The sequence below is a fragment of the Puma concolor genome, chromosome D1, assembly GCF_028749965.1.
Source record: "Puma concolor isolate L17-30 chromosome D1, mPumCon1.1.hap2, whole genome shotgun sequence".
Taxonomy (NCBI): domain Eukaryota; kingdom Metazoa; phylum Chordata; class Mammalia; order Carnivora; family Felidae; genus Puma; species Puma concolor.
Genome location: NC_141676.1, coordinates 71,903,002 through 71,919,774, shown reverse-complemented (window position 1 = coordinate 71,919,774; position 16,773 = coordinate 71,903,002). Strand labels below are relative to the sequence as shown.

Below are 16,773 nucleotides of genomic sequence, written 5' to 3'. Positions count from 1 at the left end.
TGTCCTCAGGTCTAAAATGAGTCTCTTGTAGACAGCAAATAGATGGGTCTTGTTTTTTTATCCATTCTGATACCCTATGTCTTTTGGTGGGCGCATTTAATCCATTTACATTCAGTGTTATTATAGAAAGATATGGGTTTAGAGTCATTGTGATGTCTGTATGTTTTATGCTTGTAGTGATGTCTCTGGTACTTTGTCTCACAGGGTCCCCCTTAGGATCTCTTGTAGGGCTGGTTTAGTGGTGACAAATTCCTTCAATTTTTGTTTGTTTGGGAAGAACTTTATCTCTCCTTCTATTCTAAATGACAGACTTGCTGGTTAAAGGATTCTCGGCTGCATATTTTCTGTCTAGCACACTGAAAATCTCGTGCCAATTCTTTCTGGCCTGCCAAGTTTCAAAAGAGAGATCAGTCACGAGTCTTATAGGTCTCCCTTTATATGTGAGGGCACGTTTACCCCTTGCTGCTTTCAGAATTTTCTCTTTATCCTTGTATTTTGCCAGTTTCACTATGATATGTCGTGCAGAAGATCGATTCAAGTTACGTCTGAAGGGAGTTCTCTGTGCCTCTTGGATTTCAATGCCTTTTTCCTTCCCCAGTTCAGGGAAGTTCTCAGCTATTATTTCTTCAAGTACCCCTTCAGCACCTTTCCCTCTCTCTTCCTCCTCTGGGATACCAATTATGCGTGTCTTATTTCTTTTTAGTGTATCACTTAGTTCTCTAATTTTCCGCTCATACTCCTGGATTTTTTTATCTCTCTTTTTCTCAGCTTCCTCTTTTTCCATAACTTTATCTTCTAGTTCACCTATTCTCTCCTCTGCCTCTTCAATCCGAGCCGTGGTGGTTTCCATTTTGTTATGCATTTCGTTTAAAGCGTTTTTCAGCTCCTCGTGACTGTTCCTTAGTCCCTTGATCTCTGTAGCAAGAGATTCTCTGCTGTCAGCTATACTGTTTTCAAGCCCAGTGATTAATTTTATGACTATTATTCTAAATTCACTTTCTGTTATATTATTTAAATCCTTTTTGATCAGCTCATTAGCTGTTGTTATTTCCTGGAGATTCTTCTGAGGGGAATTCTTCCGCTTGGTCATTTTGGATAGTCCCTGGCGTGGTGAGGACCTGCAGGGCACTTCCCCTGTGCTGTGGTGTATAACTGGAGTTGGTGGGCGGAGCCGCAGTCAGACCTGATGTCTGCCCCCAGCCCACCGCTGGGGCCACAGTCAGACTGGTGTGTGCCTTCTCTTCCCCTCTCCTAGGGGCGGGATTCACTGTGGGGTGGGGTGGCCTGTCTGGGCTACTTGCACACTGCCAGGCTTGTGATGCTGGGGATCTGGCGTCTTAGCTGGGGTGGGTAGGCAAGGTGCACAGGGGCAGGAGGGGCAGGCTTAGCTTGCTTCTCCTTAGGTGATCCACTTCAGGAGGGGCCCTGTGGCAGCAGGAGGGAGTCAGATCCGGAGGTTTGGCTCCGCAGAAGCCCAGAGTTGGGTGTTTGTGTGGAGCGAGCAAGTTCCCTGGCAGGAACTGGTTCTCTTTGGGATTTTGGCTGGGGGATGGGCGGGGGAGATGGCGCTGGCGAGCGCCTTTGTTCCCCACCAAACTGAGCTCTGTCGTCAGGGGGCTCAGCAGCTCTCCTTCCCTTTGTCCTCCAGCCTTCCCGCTTTCTGAGCAGAGCTGTTAACTTATGACCTCCCAGACGCTAAGTCGCGCTTGCTGTCGGAACACAGTCCGTCAGGCCCCTCCGCTTTTGCAAGCCAGACTCGGGGGCTCTGCTTGGCCGGCGAGCCGCCCCTCCGCCCCAGCTCCCTCCCGCCAGTCCTTGGAGCGCACACCGCCTCGCCACCCTTCCTACCCTCTTCCGTGGGCCTCTCGTCTGCGCTTGGCTCCGGCGACTCCGTTCTGCTAATCCTCTGTGGTTTTCTGGGTTATTTAGGCAGGTGTAGGTGGAATCTAGGTGATCAGCAGGACGCGCGGTGAGCCCAGCGTCCTCCTACGCCGCCATCTTCCCTCTCCCTCCAATTTACATTTAATTATTAATAGATATGTATTTATTGTCATTTTATTTTTTGTTTTGTGGTTGTTGTTTATCTGCTTTTGTTGATTTTGTTGGGAGATCTCTGTGCCTCCTGGATCTGGATGTTTCCTTCCCCAGGTTAGAAAGTTTTCATCTATTATTTCTTCAAATAAAATTTCTGGCTCCTTTTCTCTCTTTTCTTCTGGGATCCCTATAATATGAGTGTTATTACATTTGATGGAGTCACTGATTTCCCTAAGTATATTCTCATTTTGCATAAATCTTCATTCTCTCTTTTGTTCAGCTTGATCACTTTCCATTACTCTGTCTTCTAGGTCATTAATTCATTTCTCTGCTTCTCCCAGTCTGCTATTCACTCTATCAATGTGCCTCTCTTTTAGTTTATTGAACCTTTTATCTCTGCTATGCTATTCCTCATCTCTGTGTTAAGGGTCTCATTCATGTCTTCCACTCTTTTTTTGAAGTCTAGTGAATATCTTTATGTTTATTACTTTAAATTCTGTACCAGGCATGTTACTTTTATCTGTTTCACTCAGATCTATGGCCATGACCTTGTCCTGTATCCTCTGTCTTCTCATTTTGTCAAAGTCTGTGTGACTGCTTCTCTGTGTTAGGAAATTCAGCTACTTCTCTTGTTCTTGAGGGTAATAGCCTTATGAAGAAAAGGTCTTGTGGTGCTCTACAATACAATGGCCCCTGTTCCTCAGGGACTGGCACTTCAGGGAGTATCTCCAGTGTGTGCTGCCAGTGGTCTGCTATTGTGCCCTGGATGCTTTATCCTTTAGGCCAATCATCTATAGAGGTTATCTTTGTCTGTTGTGGGCAGTGTTTGGTTTCCAGACTGAATGTGGTGCATTTTGAGTAAGTATGGTCTGGTCTGCTTGTGAAATGAGACCTTTTGCCACCACCTCCAGAATCAAGGCCCCACAAAACTCCTGGGTCAGGAGATGGGGTGTCAGCAGGGGTTTGGGCCAGTCTTCTTGGGGAGGGGGACCACCAAGATGGGATTTAGGCAAGGGTGACTGGGAAGGGCAGTTCCACTGGATTGCAGGGGAATGACTTGGTGTAAGCAAGTTAGGTAGTGAGTGTCAGTGTTGGGCTGCTTACCACAGGTAGCTCTGTGTTTATGCTGAGGGGTGGTATGGGGGAAGGGTGCCTGCCAGTTCCTTTGTTCCTGGAAGAGCCTCTCTGTGAATGTTGCCTCTCTGGGACACACTCCAAAGTGAGCAGATACCTCTCCACTGTGTGCCCCAGGTGCTCTTCAGCTCACTGTTTCCATGCTACATGTCCATGAGTTGTTTGCCTGCCTTCTCTCCAAGAGTAGCCCCCTCTATCCTTCTGGAGCCAAGTCTGCTGACCTTTAGAACCCCAGGCTTTAAGCCCCACTGGTTGCAAAAACTCATGAAATTCAGCCCCTCTCACTTTCCAAGCCAATTGTTATGGGGTTTCATTTTCCCTGTGCACTCCCCTATGTGTTAGCCTATCTGTCGCATCTCCACAACAGCAACTCCTCCCACCACACCACAGCAGCTATGATCCATTTCTATCCCAGACTGCATCTCCACACCTCCTACCTTCTTCAATGTGGCCTCTTCTCTCCCTTATTTGTGGAGTTTTTTCTGCCAGTCTTCAGGTTAATCCCTGGGGTATTTAGGATGATTTGATAGTTAATGTAGTTGTATTTGTGGGATGAGACGAGCCTAAGATCCTCCTACTCTGCCACCATCTTCCCATCTCATAAATTCTTTTCAGATTTATTTTAAATACCACTCCTGATAGTCTCTTTAGACAACGACTTAGCCACTGATAAAGTGTAAAATAATAAAGGTAAAATCAGTCCCTATCCAGATTATCCCCACATTCCCTACAGCTGAAGACAGGATTAAACATTTACCAAATTTGTTACTTGGCTAGTAAAGGAAAATTTTGTCATTTTATTTGAATGGAGATAAAAACCTTTCTATCTTTTTTAGAAGTCTAACAGTAGTACTTGTTTAAACCTCTTGAAGTTATTTCAAAACTGTTTTTCATCCTGCTGAGGTCAAGTCACCTTCTCACATGGGATTATCTTCTATTTCATGTATAAGCTTGATGGTAAAAAAAAAACAAAAAACAAAAAACAAACAAACAAACAAAAAAAACAGTCTCTTAAAGTAAAGTGAGGCAGACAGGCTTTTTTGTTATTCTAAGTGTACTGTCATGGAAAATTCCAGTGTCACTAATATGATAGTAGATACGTTTTTGGGAAATGAAATCTATTGCTTTTTCATAGCTGAATACTTATATTCTTAGCTGAATAATCATTATGTTCTTGTTCCTAAGGTATGAAATAATGAATTTCAAGGAAATGGGAAAAGATTATTTTGATTATATCAATGTTGGAAGCTGGGATAATGGAGAATTAAAAATGGATGATGATGAAGTATGGTCCAAGAAAAACAACATCATCAGATCCGTTTGCAGTGAACCATGTGAGAAAGGCCAGATAAAGGTAAAATAAAGTCCATGTTTTTTAAATTGTTTTGTAAATTCAAAAGTATTCACTGTCATTGGCTATTTCTGTAACTTTTAGATACTTGTCTTACCTTTTACATTATAAGCTTCTAACGTCAAAAAAATTTTTTTTTTTTACTTTTCTCTCATTAATTCCTTTTGATAGTATGACCTATAGTAGTCTTAGTAATTGGACTGATTGAACCAATTGACAGTTGAGTCATATTTATCCACACTCTTTGTACTCATGTAAGCCTTTTAAGGACATGCTCCTGGGGATAGATAGTTAGCAGTTGGAAAACACATTAATTCCTAATTAACTTAACAAATATTTGTCAAACTATTACAAATGTAATAGTTTATATCAGTGGGGAAAAAATAAGTAACACACATTTACTGCCAGAAGAATTGTAGTCTAGCTGAGGAAAAGTACCATAAGGCACAGATAAGCAACATCATATAAAATGTGATGATTTCATTAAGTTCACATAAAAGAATGGGAGAGATTACTTCTGAGTCAAATGTTAGACATTGGACCATGAAGAATGGATATGATTTCAGAGCGAGATGTGGGAAAATGATCACTTACATAGAGGGAACAGTAATAGGAAAGATACAGAAGTGGTCGATTGAAGAATGTTCTGGAATAATAGTGAATAATCTAGAGTTCATTGCTTTAAATGGTTATTATAAAAGAGAAAGTCAAAATGATAAATTGAAGCCATATTGTGGAGAGTTTTGAATGGCATACTAAGCAGATTGAACTTAATTTTTATTAACCAGGAGTCAGGATAATTTTGACAAAGATGTTGACATAAACTAGGCTATAGTAGGTAAAGATGCATAAGTAGTTATAAACATGAATAGAGAAAGAAGAGACAAGCAAGGACACTGATAGTGATAACAAGAATCCTGCATTATGGAAGAAACAGTGAGAATGGAGAGGGAACAGGAGAAGTATTTGAGAGAAACATTATATATATATATAGGTATACTTAATCAACGCTGGCTACCAACTGGAGGTCAGATTGGAGAAGAAAAAGAAGTCCAAGACAACTGCAATTTCAAGTCTTAGTAACTAGAAAGTCAAGCATAGAAAAATGGAAATGGTTTTAGAGAAAAGGCAATGGGTTAATTTGGCAGCCTATTGGTTTTGAGATATCTATCCAGTGATAGAAAACATTGGTCTACAACAATGAGAAATAAGGCTGAAGATACAGAGTGAATTGAATAGAGCTAAAGTTGGAGCTGTTAGAGTAGGTAAGTCACTGAACCGGAAAGTATACAGAGGAAATAAATGTGGACCAAGAACAGACACTGAAGATATACTTTGAAAGCATAAAGGGGGTAAGGGGAGGGTCCCTCCAGTGGTTCAGTCAGTTGAGTGTCCAACTTCAGCTCAGGTCATAATCTGACGGCTCATGATTTCGAGCCCCACCATTGGGCTCTGTGCAGATGGCTTGGAGCCTGGAGCCTGCTTTAGATTCTGTAGTCTCCCTCTCTCTCTGCCCCCTCCTGCTTGTACTCTGTCTCTCTCTCTCTCTCAAAAATAAACATTAAAAAAAGCCTAAAGGAAGAAGAAAAGGTAGGGAATGAGGGACAACAGGGCCAGGGAGAGATAGAGAACCAGAAAGCAAGCTGTCATGCAAGGTGGTAGCCAGTGGAAAAGAGAGGTCAAGGAAGAGAAGCACTGAGGGAAAGACAAGAAAATTAGGGTTAGCCCTTCACCTGGGCCTTCTGGAAACAGAAGCTTGTAGATTAAAACAATAGAATGGTAACTGAGCAAGAAGAAGTATGTGATGAAAAGCAGTTAAGGGGCATGTATGATAGTTAAGGACATTGAAAAGTTACTTTTAGGCTAAGTGAGTTCTGGCCACACTTCCAGGAAATAAAAAGTCAGTGAAAGAGAGAATGAAGATATAATAAAAATAAAAGTCAGTGAAAGAGAGAATGAAGATATAATAAAAATAAAAGAAGTTTAGCTATTGAGGTATAATGCCCTAGGGGAAGAAAAATGATATCAAATTATTCATCAAATATTTATTGAAGTACTAGACTACCACACTTCAGGCAGTGTATATACCTGGAGCAGTCAGCCTTGGTCTTTTCAGTCAATCTCATGTTTACTCTGTTTAGAACATTTGAGGTGTTTATTCATTGGTGATTACAAATTAAATGGAAATAATTCAGTGTCAACTGTAAAACCTTCAAGGGGTAGTTCTGAAGATTTGGTAAGCATAAGACCAGAAGGAAGAAAGACAAGGTAAATAAAGATAAATAGACATTCATATTATCTGCTAAATGGCACAATAGCTTATGGAGTATCTAAATATTTCTGTATGTTTTGATATGGTATACAACACAGGTTAATAAAACATAACCCATGTGCCAAATCCAGCCTACTGCTTGTTTTTGTAAATAAAGTTTTATTGAAGTACACCATGCTCATCTGTTTATGTGTTGTCTATGCCTGCTTTTGTGCTACAATAAATGGAATTTATCAGTTGAGTTGAAATAGAGACTGTATGGCCGACAAAGACAAAAATATTTACTTTGCAGAAAAAGTTTCCTAACCTTTAATATTCAGTGACAGGCTGCATCTTGCCCAGTCATCTTGCAATTAGATTCTGTATGTGAAATTATTTTTAGACTCGCTCAGAATATTGATTGTTCATAATTTCCATTTCCTCCTGTAGAAAGATTAGCCTGGATAAATTACCACATGGACATTGTTTGTTTTGACCTTTCACAGCAATACAGTTTGAACCTGTAACTTCAAAATGCTGAATGGCTGATTTGTGAGGTTTTTTTATATGTACTTTTCTACCCCATTCTACTGGGAATAACTTACACAATGGAAGAATTTGACTCCCTGTTATCATATTTTTAATACTAGTTATTTTTTAATGTTTAGTCTTTTGTTAATCCCAAATTTTATTTTCCTAATCACGTATTATTTTCACTGTATTAAATATACAAGTGACAATATTTTCTTAATATGGCTTAATGTTGTCATTGAGAAATTTTATTAAAGATGTCAACATCTCATGCCATCTTTCAGATTTGTTAACTTAGCGTCCATGCAAGTACACTTGGTCTAGCAAAGGTTCAAATATGTTACATATTGTTATTCACAAAGAAAGCACAGCTACTTCCAGGATCTTCAAAAAGAATGGGAGTCACGATGTTACAGAATTGTCACTACCTTTTCATGAATGTGAAACAGAACATATATAATATGTGAAAAAAAAAGTAAAATCAATTCTAAACAGAAGAAATACCAAGTTGTCACCACTGATGTAAAAAAAAAAAAAAGACTATAATATTGGAATTATTCTTAGAACAGGAAATGATTTTATTTTGGTAAAAAAAAAATGAAATTTACAAACCAATGCAAACTAAAGCACAGGAACTGAGCATATTTCTAGAAGGAAAAAAATGCAGCTGCTTTGTTTGCCATGCCCTCCTAAGAAAGAGAATCCTTCAGTATTTCAGATGTGCTTGTTTGCATTACAAAATCTAATAATTGTCCAACAATAGTTTTAAAGTATGGTTGAAATTACCTTAAAATGACATTTTTTCTCTATATAAATATTCATATGCATATTACTAATAAAACAGTTAACATTGTTAGAGTGTCCTACAGTTTACAAATCACTGTGCTATTAATCATCAGGAAACCCTATAAAGCTAGATATTACATGTAAAGCACTGGTCTTGGTTTGAAGAAGTCAGTCAATCAGCTGTGGAACTGTTCAAAGCTACACAACTATTTACTGGCTATAAGTAAGACCAGAACCCTGGTGCCTCTTGATTCTCAAGTCCAGGACTCTTGCACTGCATCTTTCAAAATATCATGAACTCTATTGTTTTTACGTTTTTATTTTAATTGCAGTTAGTGAGCATATTAGTTTCAGGTATGCAACATAGTGATTCAACAATTCCATACCTCTCCAGGTGCACATCACCCACAAGTGCACTCCTTAATCCCTATCACCTATTTAACCCATCTTCCCACCCCCTGAACTCTATATAGACCAATAAGGCACAACATTTATGAACATGAGTCTTGAAGTCCAACAGGCATTGTTTGATCCTTCATTTGCCCATATGTGTTATCTAAGCTCACCACACTTCAGTTTTCTCCCCTTAAAAAAAAAGAATAAAATAAAACCAACCATCTTATTACAGAGCTACTCTAATGTTTTAGTGAGATAACAGTATATGGCATGCAGAAAATAGCCATTAGTCAGTATTATTATGAAGACTACTTTAGGTAGATTAAGCAGGTCTAATTAGCAACGCTGTCTTACTTATCTGTTTATTTTAAGGAAAGGACCATTCAGACCCTTCTGTCATTCTCTACTTGTGTGGTGGCAGTGTCAAGAGTCGGCAAAAGGGATAGGAAATATATAAGAGGTGCCAGCTTACAATTGTATATGGCTACAGATATCTAGACACTGTTACTATTGAAGGTCATTAATAGAGTCAGCATGGAGGACAAGGAATATGCAGTGTAATCATTGCTGTGTCTGGTTATTGCTGGTTATTAATCACAGTTTTAATTATTTATAAGAATGTTTAATGAATGCTGTCTCTATTCCACAGAGGCTATTCATGCACCAGTGGTGGAAAAAAAATAAAAGACATCCATTTCTAAAGAATAACATCTGGGACTCCTTCAACTGTTAAATTATTTCAATTATTTTCCATTGCCTTAAAAAAATCAAACAGATGAAGAGGTATATAATAGTCTCAATGACCTTATCCACCATCATCCCAAGCAAATCAAAGCTACTAGAATAGGAAGGAATGGGCTGTGAATTATTGAACCAGATTTTCATTAGAAATAGAGACCAAGAGATGAACTCCAGAAAAAAAATTCATGTTGAGTCTCTTAATTCAATAGGAATTCCTGAGGATTTTTTTATCATATAAGTAGACTTTTGAATTTAGCAGGTATACAATGTTTCTTGCTAACAATTATTCAACTGATGGAAGGAGCCAAGATAAATTTAGAGAGCAAAAGTTTTTAATTTGAGGGAAAACAGAAGACTCTGGGGAAAATTCAGTTATATACATACAAGTGTAAATGAGTGTGTATTTATATATAAGTACAAACACAGACGTTTCATTAAATATAGATATCTAAAGCTAAGTACCCAAAGACTTGTATTTATTTTTTTCAATATATGAAGTTTATTGTCAAATTGGTTTCCATACAACACCCAGTGCTCATCCCAAAAGGTGCCCTCCTCAATACCCATCACCCACCCCCCCTCCCTCCCACCCCCCATCAACCCTCAGTTTGTTCTCAGTTCAAAGACTTGTATTTAATTTAATTCTAAACCCTGTCACCAACCAATTTTATGATGTGGGACTAATTGCTTAAACTCAGCTTCAGTTTCTGTGATTATAAAATGAGAATATTAATAAACACACTACCTATTTGATAACATTTGAAATAATTTATGTTAAAGCCATTTCTGCTTTGCAAACAGCATATTTGAATAACAGATTGCTGGATTTTCATCTATACAAAAAAATAATCAAAACTTTAAATATTTACCTTAGGTGATCCGGAAGGGAGAAGTCAGCTGTTGTTGGACCTGTACACCCTGTAAAGAGAATGAATATGTCTTTGATGAATACACCTGCAAGGCGTGCCAGCTGGGGTCGTGGCCCACTGATGACCTTACAGGTATACGTATCACAATGTCAGCATGGATACATGCTTCAAAAATTAACTGAAAAAGGATATACACACGGAGGAGGTCACATCTCAAGTATTTCTCATCTTGGTGGTATTGTTCACATGACAAAGAATTCCCTTAGGGACAGAAGCCTTCCCAATGCATGGGCTAATCTCAAAAATCTTTATATCTCAGGGAGAGATTGGTCAATATTCCTGCTCACACCCCCAAAGTAGATCAGAATTCCTAGGTTTTCTACTGGACATTTTCAGCCCATCCTCAGAAGAGTCTCAGAAGGTCCTAGGCAGGGTCCCAGTTAACCATCTATTTGAGGTGGAGAGGGAGAGCTGTTAGCCAATAAAAGACTAAAACATATGACATATCCAAGAGAAAAACAGCACAGAGTTGGGTGGAAGTTGGTCTCAAACTTTGCTACTCTTAGTAATTTTCCTTCTAAACCAGGAAGCTCCAACAAATGAGTTTTAAAACAATGTTGGCACAGGGTAAAACTTATCTCTACTTGTTTTTTTGTTTTTGTTATTGTTGCTTGTTTGCTTTCTTTGTTTGACTTTTGTGTTGTTTGGGTTTGGGTTTTTTTTCCTCCAAAAATGTTAAGGAATATGTCATTGTGTTCTCAAGATTATAGTTCATGGCTATTCCTAATTTTTCCAATGTAAAAACAGAATATAATACCTTTCATCCTTCCTTCCAATTATGCAATAAAAATTTATTACATGCCTGTTTGCCCACCATTGAAATAAAGATATAGAAATAATGATGCAAACTCTATCTTAAAGAAGTTAATATGGGAAGCAAAAGGTAAAAATATGATTACAATATTATTAAAGGGCACAGATTTGTGGACATGGAATATGAGGAAAGGACCTATAGGAGTAGGTCTTCAAGGAAAATAAGAGACAAACAGTCTAGGCAGAGGGCCCACTATGTGGGATGTCAGATCATCTAGTGATTCGACAATTAACACAGATTTAGTATCAAACTCCTAGAGGCTAGAAGATTATAAAATCATCACTGTTAGGCTCCATCCCTCACAGGATGAGAGATTAGCCATGATAGTTATATTAGCAATTCCAAAAGCCTGGTTCTAAAAATCCTGTGATCCTGGGCCTTTTGAGACCAGCTTACATTAAGGCTTTGTTTCAGTGATTGTCAGTGATTGGTATTTATACAGAAGACTTCTCTTTTCTTAAAAAGTAAAAAAAAAAAAAAAAATCTGATTTAATATAACATCCAAGTGCCTTCTGATAGCACTTGAGTCCTGTTTTCACCATTAGACATTGAACTTTCTGATAACTCATACATCCTGGTATCCCTAGAGCCAACTCAGTGCTAAACATAAAGCCTGCAATAAACGTAGTTGAATGAATGAGCTACAGCACACACACACACACACACACAAATTGTGTTTAATATAAAGTAAAAGAGCTAGAATAAAAATGAAAATATTAGGGAAGATACAATTTAAATTTGTAGTTATAAAAGTTCTCTTTGAAGAAATGGACATTAGTTGAGGCCTGAGTAACAAATAGAAATAGCTAGCCAAGAATGGTGAAAAGGGCATTTCTGTCTAAGGGAAAAGCACACCTAAGGTCTGCCTATGTGGAAACAAATGGGAAAATCAGAAAGGTAGCAGGAACTAGATCATGTATAACCTCATAGCACATGTTCAGGATTTGAATGTTTGATATAAAGTATAATGAGAAACCATTGCATGGAGTATAGCAGAAGAAGAAAGCCCAATATGACTGAATGTATATTTTCAAAAATATAATTCTAGTAGCTGTGCAGGAGAATGATTTGGAGGGGGATGGAAAGCAGGAGAAGGGACACAGGTTGGGTGGTTACAGCATGTTGCCATTGCAGGCAAGAGTTCTTGGTGTCTTGGACTAAACGAGATACTAAGTAAGGGAACCAAATTTTCTGCTTTGAAAACTGAAGAAATAAATGCATTCTTTGATAAAGATCAGTAGTTTGGTTTAAGACAAGATCCGTTTGACATAAAATTTGAGATTTTCAAGTATGACTTAATTAATTTAACAAATGAAGTCTGAATTAATTTAACAAACTCCTTAGTTTGAGCCAGAAAATGTAGTAAGAACTAAAATTCAAAATGCAATCTAAGTTTTCAGTAAACTTATAATCTAGTGGAAGAAAAATATGTAAATAGTAACAACACAGTATACTAACTGCTGCAGGTAGATAAGGAATGAACAAAGTATTATGGAAGAATGAAGGAGGGCATACTTAAGATGGGAGAATTCCAGAAAGCTTAATCATGAGGCATAATTTTCAGCTCACTTTTTAAAAAGTGAAGAAGATCATATTAGAGTGTGCCAGATCAAGGCTTTTAATGGCACCACCATTCTCCTAGATGGTGAGCAAAACCAAGGGAGCCATCCTAGACTCTTCTCTATGCCAGGCCACGCATATCCAGTCACTGGTCAAGCCCAGCTATTTGAGTTGCTAAATATTCTTATTCCCTCCTTTCTTCTCCATTTGTACAACTCTTCCCTTGATTAGGTTCTCAGATTTCACACTCGACCCTTGCAGTAATTTCCCAGTTGATTTCACTTCTCCCAAATGTATGCCCCATGCCTCTAAGTCTGCTTTTCAACTTGCTGCTGGATAATGTATCCAAAGTACAGATTTGTCCCATTTACTTCATTGCTCAACACTTACCAGTGTTTTCATATCTCTACAGGATATATTCCAAGTTTTTCTTTTTTTTTTTTTTTTAATTTTTTTTTCAACGTTTATTTATTTTCTTTGGGACAGAGAGAGTCAGAGCATGAATGGGGGAGGGGCAGAGAGAGAGGGAGACACAGAATCGGAAACAGGCTCCAGGCTCTGAGCCATCAGCCAGAGCCTGATGCGGGGCTCGAACTCACGGACCGCGAGATCGTGACCTGGCTGAAGTCGGACGCTTAACCGACTGCGCCACCCAGGCGCCCCTATTCCAAGTTTTTCAACATGGCATTCAGAATTCCCTCTCTTCCGCACCCTCTTATGATCTTTCTAGTTTCAATCAGTACCACTTTACAAATCTTTATGATTTTGCCTTCTAGTATCAAGGGCTGTTTAAATACTTGTCTACATACAATGCCATTTTATTCTTCCATGCCCATACATGTGTTATCTTCTCTGCCTGGAAGGTACTTACTCCTCCTCCTTTACTTGAGTAACTCCTACTCACCCTTCCTTATTCTGTTCAGATGTCACCTCTATGAAATCTTTCTTGATGTACTTAGACTGATAAGCCCCCTATTCTGTATTTCTAAAACAAATTCTGCTTCCCTCTTTACATCAGTTTTCAAATTGGATTTTAATGGTCTTTCTCCTTATCTGCCTCTTCTACTGAATCATTCGTTTCTCAAGGACATAACTGTATCTCAATCGTATTACCATTCCCAGCATGTAACAGAATGCCTGGCACAGAGCAGGCACTCAGTCAATGTGTGTCAACCTGCAGGAAAATTATGGGGAGTGTAACAAATGAAAATGAAAGCAGGTATTAGGGTCATCCTGTGAAAATAGCTATTAACTAAGGAGTTTGAACTTTTTCCTGTAAACAGTGGAGGGACAGGGTCTCCTGGGTGGCTCAGTCGGTTTAGTGTCCGACTTCAGCTCAGGTCATGATCTTGCGGTTTGTGAGTTCCAGCCCTGCATCAGGCTCTATGCTGACAGCTCAGAGCTTGGAGCCTGCTTTGGATTCTGTGTCTCCCTCTCTCTCTGCCCCTCCCCCGCTCATTCTCTCTCTCTCTCTCTCTCTCTCTCTCTCTCTCTCTCTCTCTTTCAAAAGTTAAATACAGATTTAAAAAAAAATTAAAAAAATCAGTGGAGGGGCAGTGGAGGTTTTCAAGCAAAAGAATGAAATGTTTTTCCTCTGGCTATATGCATACATGTGAGTTTGTGTGTATGTGAGGGTAGAGGAGAAGAAGGTAGGGGGAATAAATGCCAAACTTAGAAAGGTCTCCACATTGATATTATGTGAAGTTTAACCTTTAATTGAGATCTACAGAATTTTCCCAAGGAGCCTATAGCTGTTTGCAACCCTATCTCACTGACCCTGATTCAAAGTAACAGATCACTTGGGGCTGCTCTCTAGCCAGAAGACTGCTCTGATGACTTCAGCTCTTCCAAAACTGCCACAGAGAAGCTTGGGGCTAGCTTCAGGGAGTATTTTAATTCTTTCTTCTACCCACTTAGTTACCCTACTTCAGCCTATGACAGCTCAGGTCACCTTTGGGTCAGTACCCTCATGGTGATAATGGATAGCAACTAACACATACATTATGCTTTCTATATGTGTGAAAGGAGAACTGTTTGAAACATTTTACAAATGTTAATTTAGTTAATCCCAACACAATCCTGTAAGACTGTTAGTGTGGTTAAGAGATTTGAGCCTACTAACAACTGAATGATTATTTAGAAAACAAACAAACAAACAAACTAGATGTGGCAAACAACTGACATTAATGTCTATATATTCAGGCATATATTTGTATATATGTATATATTCATGGAAAGATGTCTGAAATGAAGGTTACTCACTGTTAGGAAAACATGTATGTGAGCGCTGGGACTATGGGTTACTTCTTCATACACACACATACACACATATATGTGTATGCATATAATATTGAATTATGTTATGAGCACACATTTCCATCAATAAAGCCATTAAAATAAATTTTAAGCTATCTATATTCTTAATAGCTATCATAAATTATCAGGAACCAGGAACTAGGAATTAGGAAGACAGAGAAAGAGAATTTGGCACGAAAACCAGGAAGACTAAAATAAAATTTAGATTTAAAACTGGAGGATGAGGGCACAACATAGACAGTGCCCCTAATCCATTGAGAACAAAGTAGTTATTCTCTGTCTAGCACTCTTATCTATGTTAGCAGTGAAAAGGATAAATGGGATCCCTGCCCTCAAAGAGATTATCATCCTAAATATTGACAGAGAATAATAAGATGTTGAGTGTTAACAACAGGGAGGACCAGAATGCCATAAGATCCTGAATCAGTGGAAGCAATTTAGATGAGATGAAAATTTGCCCCAGTGGACAGAGTACATGCAAGAATTAAAGTAAAGGTGGACATTGGCCAAACTGAAATGAGGAGAAGAGTGTTTGGGACATAGAATACAGGAACTGAGGACAACCCAGAGTATGGGGTGGAGGGAATAAGACAGACAAGCGAGGCCAAGATCAACCCTTGGAGGGCTTTGCAAGTCATGGGAAATATTTTGAAGTTTATTCTAATGGAATTTAAAAACCATTATTTAATCATTTAGTCCTTTGTTCAACAAATATATACCTAGCACTTCCTCTGTCCCAGACAATGTTCTAAGGGCTGAAAATATTCCCATGACCAAAACAAAATTCCCTTTCCTTATGATGTTTACATTCTAGTGGAAAGAATAGTTTCAAACAAGGCAATTATCACCTCCAGGAATATCCAAAAACTGAATAAGAAAGGAAATGCAAACAGGGTGGGCTGTTTTATGAATATTACACAAATAGCAATGTAGAGAGTGAATATGCTTAAAAGCATGAACAGGAAGGGTAGTGATTTCAGAGTAGTGGTTTAATCTGCAGAGATAGAAGGGAGGGAGTTTGGTGGGAGTTAGGAAAGAGGTTTCAATTTTATCTGTAAGCTGTGTGTGTTTGATTTGAAACAATCATGACGAAATATCACTGTTTGCCAAATCTAGATTTTTTTTATGTTTGCTCTGTAATTCCCTGCATGTTTACAATCTTTATAACTTAAGACACTTCATACTAGTTGAGCTATTTAAATACTGAGTACTGAAAGATACAATTTAAAAATACAGATTAGAATTGGGATTTTAAAAGGCGGTAAGAGAAAACCACAGCAATGAAATTTTGCAGATCACAATGTGAATCTATTTGCCTTTTGGACTATGATGATGTAGTGGGAATAAAGAGCAACGAAGAGATCTGATTAGGAATTAAAATCAAAAAGAGAAGGTAATTGTTTCCCTGAGAGAGGACAGTAACTAAAGTATAATCTGGCTGGAGCAAGTAAGGGGGGCTGAGGGGAATAGTGGAAGGCAACAATTTGGGTTCAGTGTTCAGAGAATTCCCTAACAGCCTCTGCCAAGACAATTTCTTCATTGCACACCATTCCCCACCAGATATATGCAAAAACTGTCCTAGAAAGAATCTTTAATTTGTTTTCTCTCAAAGAATTTGGGTTAGGTTAAAAGTAGCAGATCTTTGGCTCCTTAGTCTAAAGCCCAAGCCACAGAAACCCTTTCAGGTGGGTTTGCCAACTCTGGCAAACTTCCAACAAACCCAACTGAAAGGAAAAAGCAAAAACAACATGACTTTCAAAAAGTAACTCAGTGAGAAGCTTTATGACAGGAAGTTAGAATGAATTCCTGCTTTTCACTTATAAAGAAATGTATTTTATTCATTTTAAAGGCAAAGCTGTAAAATAGAAGGAAGGCAGTGCCTATCAGCATTTTAATGTCAATAGGAACATTCTCTGGGAAGTTTCTTTGG

General features: G+C 38.5%; 1 protein-coding gene across 4 annotated transcripts in view; it reads left to right on the top strand.

Annotated features, from left to right (window-relative positions):
• GRM5 (glutamate metabotropic receptor 5) overlaps nucleotides 1–16,773 on the top strand; it is a 534,058-nt gene that overhangs the window by 439,637 nt on the left and 77,648 nt on the right. For all 4 annotated transcript variants that reach the window (XM_086678540.1, XM_086678543.1, XM_086678539.1 and 1 more), the window contains exons 6-7: nucleotides 4,354–4,522; nucleotides 10,099–10,225. In XM_086678540.1, coding sequence (XP_086534666.1) covers nucleotides 4,354–4,522; nucleotides 10,099–10,225 — 296 coding nt within the window. The remainder of the gene's footprint in view (nucleotides 1–4,353; nucleotides 4,523–10,098; nucleotides 10,226–16,773) is intronic.